We start from the raw sequence: 13,746 nt of genomic DNA, 5'->3' as shown, positions 1-13,746 counted from the left end.
GGCTGTGTTTGATGTGAGATAGAGCTGTGTTTGCTGAAGACTCTGATTTTGGTCATATGCTCAGAAGATGGGGCATGAGAGAGTACGCAGTCAACGGTTTTAGGACTGCCAATAATGGATAAAGAGAAATAATCCATTCAGCGATACTATAGCTCATCAGAGCCCATGAATTAAAGACATATGTTATGTAGATTCAATGTATGGATTAAAACGGATAATCTAGTAGGTGACACACAGAATCTTGAGATAAGTGAGCTATGCAGATTCGGTATATGGATTGTGACGGATAATTCCATTTAAGTAATGCTGGACAAGTTGAAGACAAGTAAGCTTCGGGTAGTACGCAGGTTATGTGCAGTAATCCAGTGAGTGACACTTTGGATCGCATAATCTGTAAACTAAAGACAAGGAAGCTGGGGATTCTGCATTTAGATGTGGACAGGAAGAAGGAGGGGGAAGGGGAGAAACATTATTCATGGGGAATACACTGGATTTAAACCTTTGACTAATACAGCACAGATCCCCTGGAGATGTGTGAAAGCTGCACACTTTTGTAGGAGCTGGGTGAATTTTTCATTTGTAAATTATTGGTTCAAAAACATTTGCAAACCTGGGTCAGCTGTGGATATTTTGCATTACTTTTTTGTGGGTAGTATTGTAAGTGGAGTGGCAAGAGAAGGAGGGTGCAAGTCATTAGTGAAGGAGATAAGATATGTTGGATTGTCAGCTTTGAACTGTGATAAATTCAGTATTTGTTGCAACCTACTTAGTATCTTCTTCTTTGTGTTTATTTTTTTGAGGGGTTTAATAGTAGCAAATTGCAAATTGAGCTTTAGTCCTTTTTTTAATATTCCAGAAAAGCTGGGGTGCATGGGAACCTGCCCACTTGCACTCAGGGAATCCAAAGTTTCGAGAGGAAATTTGGCAGCTGCCAAAATCTTGGCGGTTGATCACAACACAATGAAATAGTCTCAGGCTGCAGAGAAGTAGGCAGTGCTAGCTGAGCCACACCAATGCAGAACTTCTTCAAGCCAAAAGAAAGCCTGAGATGGAGACTGTGACTGGATGGAGCTGCTCCTATTTGACCCTAGAATGGGAGGTTAGTTGAGGGTGGCATATGTGGAAGGAGGGTTGGAGGAATCTTTTTTAAAGCCTCTAAAAATGTGATTATATGGCAAAACAGCCAATTCAGGTTGTTCTGGATTTATACTTTTGTACATAAAGGTACTTAATTTTATCAGAAAAAATCAGGTTCTAATTTTATTTTTAAGATGTGATTATTGATAGAGATAGTAGAATAAAATTGAACTAATTACGGTAGGAAATGCCAGTGACTTTGTTGGAACATATGGGAGCCAAACCCCTATATTTAAAAATTGTTCAGAGTTGGTTGACAGAAGGGTCCTAAAGCTGTGCTAAAGTTACCTGAAAGATGCACTGATAGAGCTGAATGTCTCTGAGCTACAACTGCCAGTTTGTCAAAACGAAACAAAGCAAATACACGTACAGACACACACACTTTTTACTCTTTTTCCTACTGCTGCATAAAATTCCAGCAGCAAATGCTATTTTCCTAGCCTAGTTCTAACTTGTCTAGACAGTAAAACAATGAGTAACCTCTGAGAAATAGTCTCAATAGAAATGTTGTATATTCCTTTTGTAACCTTGACAATAAGTTGCTAACCTGGCTGAATACCAAGCTTTATTTGTAGTCTACTGTACCAAAACTTTTTCCTGACTGCAAATAAAGAGTACTCAGTGACAGCCTCTTTCCAGCATTGCGAAACAGCAAAGTGCTGGTTTGTTACAGAGCAGACGTCTGAGCTTTTTTCCCCACAGAGTATGAGTTCTTGAGGCTAGTAATGGCAGAAGAGGGTAATTGGTCATACTTTGTTTTTATTAATTCTGCAGCCTTGCACTCAAACATAAAAGATTAAGACTGTCCATCTGCTGAAATAAATATCTTCCTTATATCTCGCTGTTCTAAAATGGATTTTTACTTGTCAAACAGAGAAGAATCATTACATAAATCTGTAGGTACAGGCAAATCAGTTTGAATTGTGCACTTTTTCTTTCCTTGTTTCTTTTTCTGGTGGCTGTGGCTTGCTGAGTAAAAAACAGTCAGAAAGTTTTCTTTTATTATGCTGACTCTAGTCCCTATCAATAAGATGAAATAATTTAATTTAGCAAGGTGGGTAGTTGTGATGGCAGTCATTCCGTAGCAAAGTTGGCTTAAATACTTAATGAAAAATGCCAGTTTTCAGCTGGTTTTGCCCTGACAGCTCCAGGATTTAGTGGCCTGAAAAGCTATGTTCTAGTCCATAATAAAGCACTCTCTGAAGTATTGATTAGGGAAGCATCAGGGGAGTTTGTACACGTTCACAAGCAAAGACCCACATCCACCCACCAACACATTCCAGCAAGTACATAATTTAAAGTAAAATCCCATTGCTTGGCCATAAACATTTCACATTTCTGTTCAAAAACAGAGGAAAGAAGAGTTTAAATTCTGAACTTACCTCAGCCGGTGAGATCTGTTTATCAGACTACTTTTCCTGAAGGAAACATCAGCTCCCCATTGCCTAACATATGTGACTTCAGGTGATGTCAGCAGCGTGAAGGGGAATACTCCTCTTTAAATTTATGTTATAAATAGATTTTAAAAATTTTTTTTAGGGAGAACATGACACAGATTAGTTTGCTTGAAAGTAGAAGAAGAGTAGGTGACCTGTCTGTTTTACTTTCCTGGTTTCCTTACTGAGCAGAGTAATGTTGGGTTTAGATTTCTAATATGTCAAGGTTAAAACTGGGGAGAGGAGTGGGGAAAAAATAGTTGACACTGGGATGAGAATGATACTCTGGAGGAAAGATACTGTAAGAAAGCCCTCTAGAAAAGATACTTACTTTATGAACTACTGATAATTTTATTTATTCTTTGGATTTGGTACAGTTATGACTAGTAGGATTATACTCTTTCTGGGGACGGCTTAGTTAATAGACTGTTCAGTTTGAAAAACCTCCTTCATTTTTGTATCAAAACTGTAACCTTCACTAGCTCAAAGAGTCTACTGAAAAAACACACCATTGCAGGAAATACTTTGAGGTGACTCACTCTTTAGCTCACTTATGGGCTGTAGCTCAGTCCTTGTCACACTGTTGTTACACAGAAACTGTGTTGTGGCATGGTTCTGTTGCTTGGTAAGTTGGATGACATCAGTAATTGGTTCATTCGTAAGGGTCCCCTTGGCTGAAATGCTACCTAGTCTCCAACTGGGTCAAACACAGACTTAATTATCTATTTAACGTGTATCGCTATTAAAAGTCAGTGGGGAAATTCTTGGCCTTGCTGAAGTAGTTCTGCTGGTGACTTCATCGAGGCCAGCAATAAAACCTCCTACACTGCATAGAGTTCAGAATTACTGTAGGCAAGTTGCTAAAAACTTCATGCCTTAGTTTGCTCTTGAAAAACAAAATGCATGCCATTACCTTTCTACCTGCAAACAGTCTTTAAGAAGACCAATTAGGTAGTGCTTTGAAATTAAAAAATACTTTATACTGCATGCTGTAATTATTATTACATATCTTAACATTATTCGAATACAGAGTACTTCAAAATATTCTTACTTCCATTTAATGATTTTCTTCCCCGTAGAAAACTTTGTAGGTACAGGAGGCTTTTTTTCTTTTGTAACCACAGTTAATGATACGAACATAATACAATATTATTGTGTCTTCCAGGCTTTGTACTTGCACATTGTTTTCTTTGATTTTCCTTTGAAAGACAGATTCTGACACTTCAAAAGCTATTTACGCAATTACTTTGATGGTAAACTGACTCGGTAGATAGATTTCACTGTCTGTATGGGTGAGTGTGCACACGCGCACCCTGGTTGATGCCATTCCTAGCAGTTTAATGGGGACATGGCAGAGGGATTTAGGAGAGCCTTGCCATGGCTCTGCCCCTGCGGAATACACATCCGTAAGCTGTCTGGGAGCAAACACTCTCACTGCCTGAACACTTGCAGCAAAAGCTTAAAATGTCTGTTAAAGAAAATATTGACTTTCCCAATTTCTCATTTACATTCTCATTCTGTCTAATAAATTATAATAAAGTATTTACTGTTTTGATCGCAAAAGCAGTTTCTCTGCCTTTTTTTTTTGCTTTGGTTCTGTTTTGGGTGGGTATGCCAAGGTTTCTCCTGTTCGATTTCTCACTTTAAGTGTGTCATTTGGTCATATTGGTGTCTTCATTCTAATGTTTATTAAAATGTTACTGTCACTGCCAGTCTGAGACTGTGAATCAGAACTAAGAATGTGTAATAGTTTATTTCACATTTGAGTAAATTTCTTCTACTACTTAAACACTATTATGGGTAGTGTTGATCTGAGATGAAGTTTAGGTTTGGCGATACAGAATGCCACTAATTTGAGTCTTCTTTTATTGCCATCTGCTGTGGGTGTTGCATCCACAAACATGGGGGGTTTTTTTTGGGTCTCTCTCTTCATGGTAATAGAGGATAAGCTGACGCATCTGGAAAGCATCTTTTCTTGGGCATTTCACTGCTTCAACCTGCAGTGTGTACTTTCATGCTTTTCTTTGCCCGAGTTATTTTGATCAGTTGTGAAAAATCCACATTTGCCACTGCAGTGATAGAGCACAGAGAGAACAGTATGAGCACCTACAGCAATTTCCTGAAAGGCAGGTGGCCTGGTGGTTAAAAGCTTTGTTAAACATAAAATGTGCAATATCTGTTTGTTGTGGATCTGACGGTAATTAAGAGTAATTCTTGAGGCAGTCATTGATGCAAGGCACTCTCCTTTTGCTCCTCACTCAATAGCTCCGTGAAGTGGTCTAGCTTGCTGTCAAGCTGTATGCTGCAATAATGGACACTTGTTTTTTTTTCTCTCAGCCCTGCTGCATGGCTGGAGTGAGAGCACTGCAACTTGTAAAGGCCAGCTCCAGAATCATTCCCAACTCTGTGCTGCTTGGAGCATCTCCAAGTGAGTTTAGTAAGGAAGCAGCTGAAGGTGGCTGCTGGGGCTGGGGATTTGCACCCCCTCCCAAGTTCTAGCAGGGTTAGCAGCCATGTGGATAGTTCATTAATTCACGAGTAGTATAATTTGAGCAACTGTCTTTATTCAGTTGTTGGCTTAGTTGCTTAAAATACTGACATGTTTTGCCCTGTAAGCTACAGAATTCTTGAAATGGAAATCCCTTAGCTGCCAAGACACTTCACACAATGATACAGGTTTAGACCTCATGCAGGTTAACAGAGAGAAAATAGTGATGGCATGACAAAAGTCCACCATCCTTGTTTACCCCCAATCTACAGCATCTAGAAAAGGGTACAAAAAATAACTGGAGCTCTTAACTCTATGGTAACTTTTAATACACTAGGAAAAATTCCTGTAACTGATTGTATTCATGTAGTGACCCCCCCTGTTGTCCTCACCATTAAATAAATAACACTGATCATGCTTTGGCCTTCCTATGTTATGCAAACTGATGTATGATTGGCAGTGGCATCTGTGAAATGGCACTTTTGTTGACCATTTCCATGAAGGTAATTATAGAAAAGGTTGGTAATAAGGCTAACATAAAAAATACCAAACTTAAACTAAATGCAAACACTTAACACAATTATCAAGACCGTCTGATTCAAGTACTTCCCTTTTTTTTTATTTTCACACATTTACAAGCCACCAGTTACCTGCAAGATACCTCAAAACTATGATTCATCATCAGTGGGGCTTATATAGATGTGTGAGGCAGACAAGGGAAAATCTACACAGAACTCACCATCTCTCATTAGAGCCACATAGCTGATCTTTTTTGCCTCTGGTTTTGTGCAGGTCACTTGAGAGTATGGGTATCCAAGTACTAATTTTGCAAGGAATTATTACCTCAAAGAATTTAAATCATCATTAAGTACTATTCCAGTTACTGGAAGGATGGCTTAGTCATGTGAAAATAAAGTACCTACTAAGCCATGTTTTCCAGAAAGTATTCTCCATCAGAAGTTTTTTTTATAAAGGTGATGCTGATAAATTTTCCCTTTCGGTTTATTAGCAAACTGAAATAGCTTTAGAAATGTAATGCAAGAATGTAATGCCTTTTGTCAGACTACTTCCACTCCAGCTGTATAAACCCAAGGAATTATGCATTGTACTTATTAAGGTAGGATATAAAACACCCCTTGTGGGCATTTCAAATTTTCTTTAAAAACTGAATAATAATGAAGAGACTGAGTCAATTTGTCCCCGGCTGCATGGCTGCAGTGTGCCTGTGATTTTGGTGTGTGCATTGGCACTTCATTGCACTGCCTGCTTGCTCTTAGTTCACAGAGTCATAGTTTGGGTTGGAAGGTCATCAGGTCCAACTGCCCTGCAATGGGCAGGGACACCTTTCACTACACCAGGTTGTTCAAAGCTCTGTCCAACCTGCCCTTGAACAAGGAGGGGCATCCACCACCTCTCTGGGCAGCCTGTTTCAGTGTTTTACCACCTTCGTTGTAAACAATTTCTTCCTTATATATAAGCTAAATTGACCCTCTTTTAGTTTAAAACCATTGCCTCTTGTCCTGGCACAGCAGGCCCTGCTAAAAAGTTTGTCCCCATCTTTATAAGCCCCTTTTAGGTACTGGAACCTCTGGAACCTTCTTTTTTCCAGGCTGAACAGCCCAAACTCTCTCAGCCTTTCTGATAAAAGAGGTGCTCCAGCCCTCTGATCATGTTTGTGGCCTCCTCTGTACCTCTTTCAACAAGTCCATGTATTTCCAGTGCTGAGGACCCCAGAGCTGGATGCAGTACTTCATCTTCATTCTTGGAATTCAGATAAAGCTGCTCTTCTCCTAGTGCAGAAGCTTTTTGCTGCTCTGTGGGTCAGTCAGGCTGAAGAAGCAGTGCAGGAGGTGGATCCCTGCCTATGCAGTGTCCAGTGCCGTGGTCAGGTCAGTGGTACGTGGAGTGTCCTGTTCCCTCCCAGGAAGCACAGCCAGAACTTTGATGCACGGGGTTGGATATCAGCACATCTTTTTCTGCTGCTGTTGGTAACTAACTCTGTGATCCCTCTGTCTGTCAGTTTACACATATGGAAACATTTTTCCACCTTTCAGATTAATTTAAAGACGGGGATTAATTTAACTTTACAAAGTGCTTTTTGATTCCCAACTGAAAGCTACTGTAGTAGCTCAAAATACACTGATGAACTGGTACTGGCTGAGGAGCTGTGATGCATGTTGGTGTATTTGACAGTGATTTCTTTTTGCTTACCCTAACTCAAGGACTGAGGCAATCCTGTGTATTCCTTCTTTCTCTACGACCTTCTCCCCCTCTCTCTCTCATGTTTGCAGCCACACCTCAGTAGAAGTTAGGAATAAAATATCTGCTGAATAAATAAATACAAAGTATTTTGTTTTCAGATGTTTCAGTTATAGTGGCAGTATCAGTGCATGATAGTTTTCATTAGAGGAGTGTTACGGTAAACCCACATGGACAGGCCAAGGCAGGGGCTGCCTTCTAGAATAATTCTTCTATGCCACTTGGAAACACTGCACCCTTTTTCCTGGTGAAAAATAAAAAGAATGGAAGAGTGGCAATAGAAACTTCTGATTAATTCCAGGGCCAGGTGGCAAATGCGTTACTTGTAGCAGTTCACTGTCTCCAATGTTGGAAGTAAAAATCATAGTTAGAAGTGTTTTCTTCAGCCGTGTTAGTGTTTTAGCACTGGCTTCCATTCTTTCTCACAGCTTTTAACAGAACAGGTTTAAAGTCCTATGGTTTCTGTTTCAGTGTGTTTCTCAAGTTTCCAGCTTCTACCACAGTTTTTCTAGAGGCTTTATCTGAGAATATTCTGCTGTAGTTCTTTGTTATGTGGTGAGAATATTTTCACAGAAATTTCTAGAACCCTAATAAAAAACAATTTAGTTACATTTCTTCTGTCACATTTTTTCTGGTGATTCTTTGTGGTTTTTCACTTGCATATGGCTGTCTGCAAATGGATTTAAGGGCTTGGACTCAGCTGATGTAGCAAATGGAATGTTGCTTGGGATCATAGCATTGAAATTAAGTGAAAGTAAAAAAAAACCAAAAAAATGTAAATTAAGCTAACTATCAAGCAAAGAGCCCTCCCAGTGCCACCTCAAAGGCTGTGGTACAGCCTTTCAAAGCAAGCAGTATATGATTCACCATTTCAGACATTTCAATCCAATCTAGAAAGCTGTAGTAAATATACTGTAGGGAACATTCCTGCACTGGCAGGGGGGTAGTCTAAATGAGCTATTACCAGTAGCTCTTTTCCCTGTCTGACTGATAGTTGGCTAGGAGCATGTTTGCTATAGTCGCCAATTTTTTTCTTTTTCCCTTTTTTTTTTTTTTTTTTTACTTGGAAAGCACTGGTGACATTGGCAGAAGAATGTTTCCTGTGTTTGAAAGAGGTTTGTGTGGCAGGGTAGTCCCAAAAGCAGGCTATTTTCAGAGGAGGCTTTGACACTGATAGCCTTAATCCTTTCCTAACAGCTTTTTAGAAAGGTCTTCATAGGATCTGACTCATATGAGAGGGTGTGGTGGTATTGGGGATATCTGTGGATTAGCTGTTACACATATTTTCAGGTCTATTAAATTCACAGTCAAATGCATATATTAAAAGTGCTTCTTTTGGGGGGTTTGGTTTTTTTTTTTCGTAGTGTATGATTCATAGCTTTTGATTTTTCTTGGAATTTTTTCTTCTTGTCCCTTATAACCACTGTCCTTCTGGGTAGAAAAAGAATTTTTTCAGCACAGTTATGAAACTGAGGTAGTGAGCTCCTCTGTCTGTGTCTGATGAACTCTACTATTGAAAAACATCTAGAAGCAGTACAAATGAGAGTGATGGTGAGTTGTGTTTAACTCAGGTTTTCTGGTATGTTTATAAAAGACTGTTTCCTTTAAAAGTGCACCTTGGTGGCAGCAACAGCAATAGGAGTTATTAACAATTTAAATACTATATAATTTAATCCTAATCAGTGCAGCTGTAAATGATATAACAGGTTATAGAGGGATGTTAATACTCACCCTGCATCAGTGCTTTGACAGTTACAGAAACTGTATATTTTTCCTAAGTTTCTTACATAAATATAGTTGTCTTACAAACCTGGAAGGGTTGATTTTGATCCCCAGTGTTTAAAACTTGAAACTTTCTCAAAATAGGTGGTATTATTTCCCCTTATTAATCTGACAAAAAGGCAGTGGAAAATAGATGAAAGGGCAAAGGAACATTGAAGGGGGACACCAGATCAAAGCCTGTGTACAGATTTATCCTCCATGGCTCATTTTCCTGTGGAGGAATAGGTCTTAGTGTGCAGCATGTTGCAATATGCTGCTGCTGCTCTTTGGTTCTCCTTAAACTTTGCTTACAGTAAAGCTGCAAAATAAAAAAAGGCTGGATTGCTCTAAATTTCCTCTCTTCCCTTTACCCTTTTTTTTTTTCCCCACCATATGATGCCCAGGGACTCCAGAAAGCCTCGCTGAGAAAGAAAGGCAGCTCATGGGTATGATCAATCAGCTGACCAGTTTGAGGGAACAGCTGCTAGCAGCTCACGATGAACAGAAGAAGCTGGCTGCATCTCAGATCGAGAAACAACGCCAGCAAATGGAGCTGGCTAAGCAGCAACAAGAACAGGTGAGTGATTATTACAGTGGTTTTCAACTTAAATAATTTTCTAGCAGTCTTTTCTAGCAGTTTATCTTCTAGGCTTCGTACTCCAAAAGTCGCTCTGCACCCAAAATTTTTTCCATTTGTTCTCCAAGGTGAAAAAGTTTGAACAAAAACATACCAGAAGAATGATTTAATTTGCAATATCTCCATCTTGGAGTTGTTCAGAGTCTGGTGCCAATAATGCCAAGGTTGTGGGTTCAGCCCCTGCATGAGCCATTCATTTAAGAGTTGGACTTGATGGTCCTTGTGAGTCCCTTGCAACTCAGAATATTCTGCGATTCTGTATTCTCTTTCAATACGGTTTGGGTTTTTTAACTATCTGTAAATAAACAGGCAAATTCAGCCCTCGTGAATAACCCACCAAAACTGTTTGAATTCAGTAATACTGAATAGGTATAAAAAGAACAAAATGCAGCTCTTGGATTGTAATGTGAGAAATGAAAAGGTTGGGTTTTGCCAGCTGGGGAAAAAAGCAGAGAATAATATAAAGTCAGTGAACAAGCATGACTTTTTTTCTTTTACATGTGAGAGGTTTGATTTTCAGTTCTTGCAAATACATCCTTCACTGGAAATGCAAGCATGGTTGTCACATGTGATCAGTTCCAATGTGCATACACGGACATACAACATTATAGGCAAAAACATAACTTTGCTCACAGATTTGCACTGTGCAGATTTTAGCAGAAATTAAAATCGCTCTTGTACTTGACCATGAGCAGAGAATATTTAGATACCTAGTTTAAAATTTTATCACAGAATTGCAGCTATGTGAGTTTTATGAAACTCACAAAATTCTTTGAAATCTGTCATAGTTGTCATATTCAGTGTTGGTATTGTACTTAAGTAAGTCTTAAGATTTCTAAACCACTGCTGATACCTTCAGACATTTAAGCCTTGGTTTTCCCTGGTTTTAATTATTTAAAGCCCTTATCTTAAACAAATGGTATTTTGGCCTCACACCTGAAATCCCACACACAGAAAACAAAAGTGACTTACTTTAAGCTGGAGAATTTGTATCATGCTGTTGTTAAAATGGCAAAGGTAGATGAAGGAGTGAAGGTGGAATTGGCAAGATTCTTTCACAAGGAGACATCCTGTATGAGCTATTCCCTTTGCCCTGCCTTTTAAAGTCACTACTGCCAGAATGGCTGAGGGATTTGAAAGTGAAAAAGAAAATGAAGACAATGGAAAAAGAAAATGAAGACAATGGAAAAAGGCAATAAAAAATTAGGATAACTAGGATTTCTTTTAATTAAAGAAATTGTGTATACTTCTGTATTATGCAGAAATTAAACTATTTAAACTCTGAAAAAAATGTAGTGATAAAATTATTTTTCTTTCTTAAAGAAAGGCTCCAGAAAGAAAGCATTTATTTAATCTGTTAGATGTGGAGCTAACTATGAATGAGTGTTTCTTATGCAAATAGTCTAATAATAATAGAAAAAAAATACCTAAGGGGAAGAATGCACAAAATTTCTCCCAGTAAGTATGTATAAGTTACCAACTGATGCTGAAAAGTATACACATAACACAGGGGAAGAGCAGAGCTCCTTCTAATGTTTGTACTGCTGCACTGGCTGTTCATGAGAGCAGAGCTTTTGTGATGACTTAAATGAAAATTTTTCGTATTTGTTCTTTAAGTTCAAGAATGGTTTATCTACCTCCCGCCTTTAGAGCTCTTAATTCCATTCTGTTAATGTCTGTTTTTTCCTTCACTGTGTGTAAAATGTGTCTACAGTAGGATTCACAATCATTTAGTGGAGAGGGAGGGTGGAAGTCCTTATGGAAAACTGCACTTGGCTTTGAGAGGCGACTTTGAACGACTCCATCCACTTCCATAAACTGGTTTTAGATTTGAGCTGTGTAGCCTTGCCCTGCGCCTTTAGTTTCTTGCAGCTGATACACACATTGAAGAGCCAGTGATTTTTCCAAACTCAGTTCCAGTCTCTCTGTGCCTGTTTCTGCATTAAAAAAAGTACACTAGGAACTTTCCTCCATGGTGTCAGATTGCCATTTTTTTGGAACTTTTGAGCAGGTGATGCCAAACAGAAGAGTATTTCTGGCCATCCTACTTTTTTTGCCTTTTCTGCCTTCCTCCACTATTTTCCAGTTTCTCTGCTAGTACTGTTCTCTCTCCTGGGGAATTTTAGCAGTGCCATTTCAGTAAAGTTTTTGCATAGGTCCTTGTCTTCATATCCAGCACAGCATTTTCCATAAGATTCCCTTTCCCACTAGCATTAGCAATTAATTGTTACTGAACATGTGCCCCTTGCTTCAGCAACAGTCCAAGCTGCTGCCACCTGCACTTGAAGGTTTCTTAGCTCAGTGGAGAGGTTTAAAGAACTAAGCAGGGTGGAAGATTCCTGTGGACAAACTCTGGGAATGGTGATCTGTATCTCATGTTTCTTCTGTGCAATTTCTCCACAGATTGCAAGACAACAGCAGCAGCTTCTGCAGCAGCAACACAAAATTAACCTTCTTCAGCAACAGATCCAGGTCAGAGACACATCTCCCCCCATGCCCCTATTATGTCTCTTTCTTCCTTTCCCTTTCCCCACTCCTTCCTTCAGCCATTATTGCCGTAGTTTCTTTAAGAATCTCTGCAGTTGGCTGGCATCTTGTTTATGGAAACACATGAGGATTTTACCCGTCATTTAGCAAAAAAGGTCAGTTTCTGGAAGGCCTTATATGATTAACACGATTCCTAGAGGATCAGGAAGAAGATGTTAGAGGAGCTGGTCATGCAAACAAACATTTGCAGGACCAAATCCTCTTTCCTCAGGAGTGACAAAAGCATTGCCAGAAAGAGTTTGTTTGGAATTGATGTCCTACAGCTCTGTTTTTGAGGTTTTGCTGAAGCAGTACTCTTCAGTGATTGATAATCAAGTGTACCTTCTTCGCTCTGCCTGAGGTGCTGGCAGTCTGGAAATTTTTATTTGTGGTGAAGTATTATCTGAGTGAGGAACTAGTCAAAAGGTTGGTTAGATTCAAGAAAACAACTGTGTTAGTTCTAGGTATCAACAGGTTTATTCCCAGTAGTAGAAAAAATTGTTAAACCAGCATAACCAGTAAACTTTATTTAGCCTCTTTCTTCCTTAATGTATTCAGAAGTTTCTTTTCATGCCATTGACTGTATTTCATTACTTTTCTTCCCTGTTTTGGGAACAATGCAAATCAGTTTGCCTGTGAAGGTTTTCACAGAATAACAAAGGAGAGGTTTGACTTCTTATAGATATCTAGGATCAGGGTAAAATCTCTGGTTGTTTAATTATGCAGTTTTGTACAGCGCATTGCAAGTTGCTTTAGACTGTGTTCTGTTTGTTCAGTAGCAACAGGATTCTCCTTCCAAAGCTTCTCTTCAGTATTTCAGAGTGAGTTGCCTAAAACTATCAATCATAATTGTAACCCATTTAAGAAAACTTAATTCCAGCCAAATCAGAAGAGCTGTATGGCTTCACACTAGAAGAAAACTTGGCTCTGTGATTTCAGAGGACATTCTGTCTGTATCAGGACTTGCGTGTTTATGAAAAGCTCCTGGGAAGGTCCACCACTCTGTTATAAGGCAACTTCTATACAAGATGTGCTTTGCTGAAAATAATTTTGAGATTGGTAAGGTTTGGTTTGGCCTCAACCTCTGTACTCTTTTTTTCTTTTTTAATTTGTGTGTGGGAGGGAGTTTTCTTTATTTCTGCATCTTTAATAAGACTTTAAAAGAAAAACAATAGCAGAACCTGTACAATAGCAAGGAAAATATTTATATTTTTAGCATTTAGCTATGGCAGCAAGAGAGGAAGTTGTTTTATAAACAGTGAATAAAAATAAATTGAAGTACCATAATTTGACCCCAACCCTTTTAAGTTTTAACGCCTTGTAGATAAGAATGAAGTATGTTGTTTTCAGGGTAGTGAAGAAAACCCTGGTTATTGATAATGAGATATAGAGCCTTTCATCTCTTGATCCCTGGTCCAAGTTTGACCTAAGTCAGTAGTAAATGAAAGTCAGCCAACTACCATCTGATAGAAGCTGCAATCCTTAGAAATGATTTGGAGGTC

At 38.9% G+C, this 13,746-nt stretch overlaps 1 protein-coding gene across 4 annotated transcripts in view; it reads left to right on the top strand.

Annotated features, from left to right (window-relative positions):
- The window catches only part of SOX5 (SRY-box transcription factor 5), a 288,474-nt gene that overhangs the window by 132,575 nt on the left and 142,153 nt on the right, over window positions 1-13,746 (top strand). For all 4 annotated transcript variants that reach the window (XM_069003507.1, XM_069003506.1, XM_069003505.1 and 1 more), the window contains 2 exons: window positions 9,486-9,658; window positions 12,122-12,190. In XM_069003507.1, coding sequence (XP_068859608.1) covers window positions 9,486-9,658; window positions 12,122-12,190 — 242 coding nt within the window. The remainder of the gene's footprint in view (window positions 1-9,485; window positions 9,659-12,121; window positions 12,191-13,746) is intronic.

The sequence above is a fragment of the Aphelocoma coerulescens genome, chromosome 1A (genome assembly GCF_041296385.1).
Source record: "Aphelocoma coerulescens isolate FSJ_1873_10779 chromosome 1A, UR_Acoe_1.0, whole genome shotgun sequence".
In the NCBI taxonomy this organism is placed as follows: Eukaryota; Metazoa; Chordata; class Aves; order Passeriformes; family Corvidae; genus Aphelocoma; species Aphelocoma coerulescens.
Note: the sequence above shows the minus strand (reverse complement) of the source record. Positions and strands in the feature narration are given on the sequence as shown.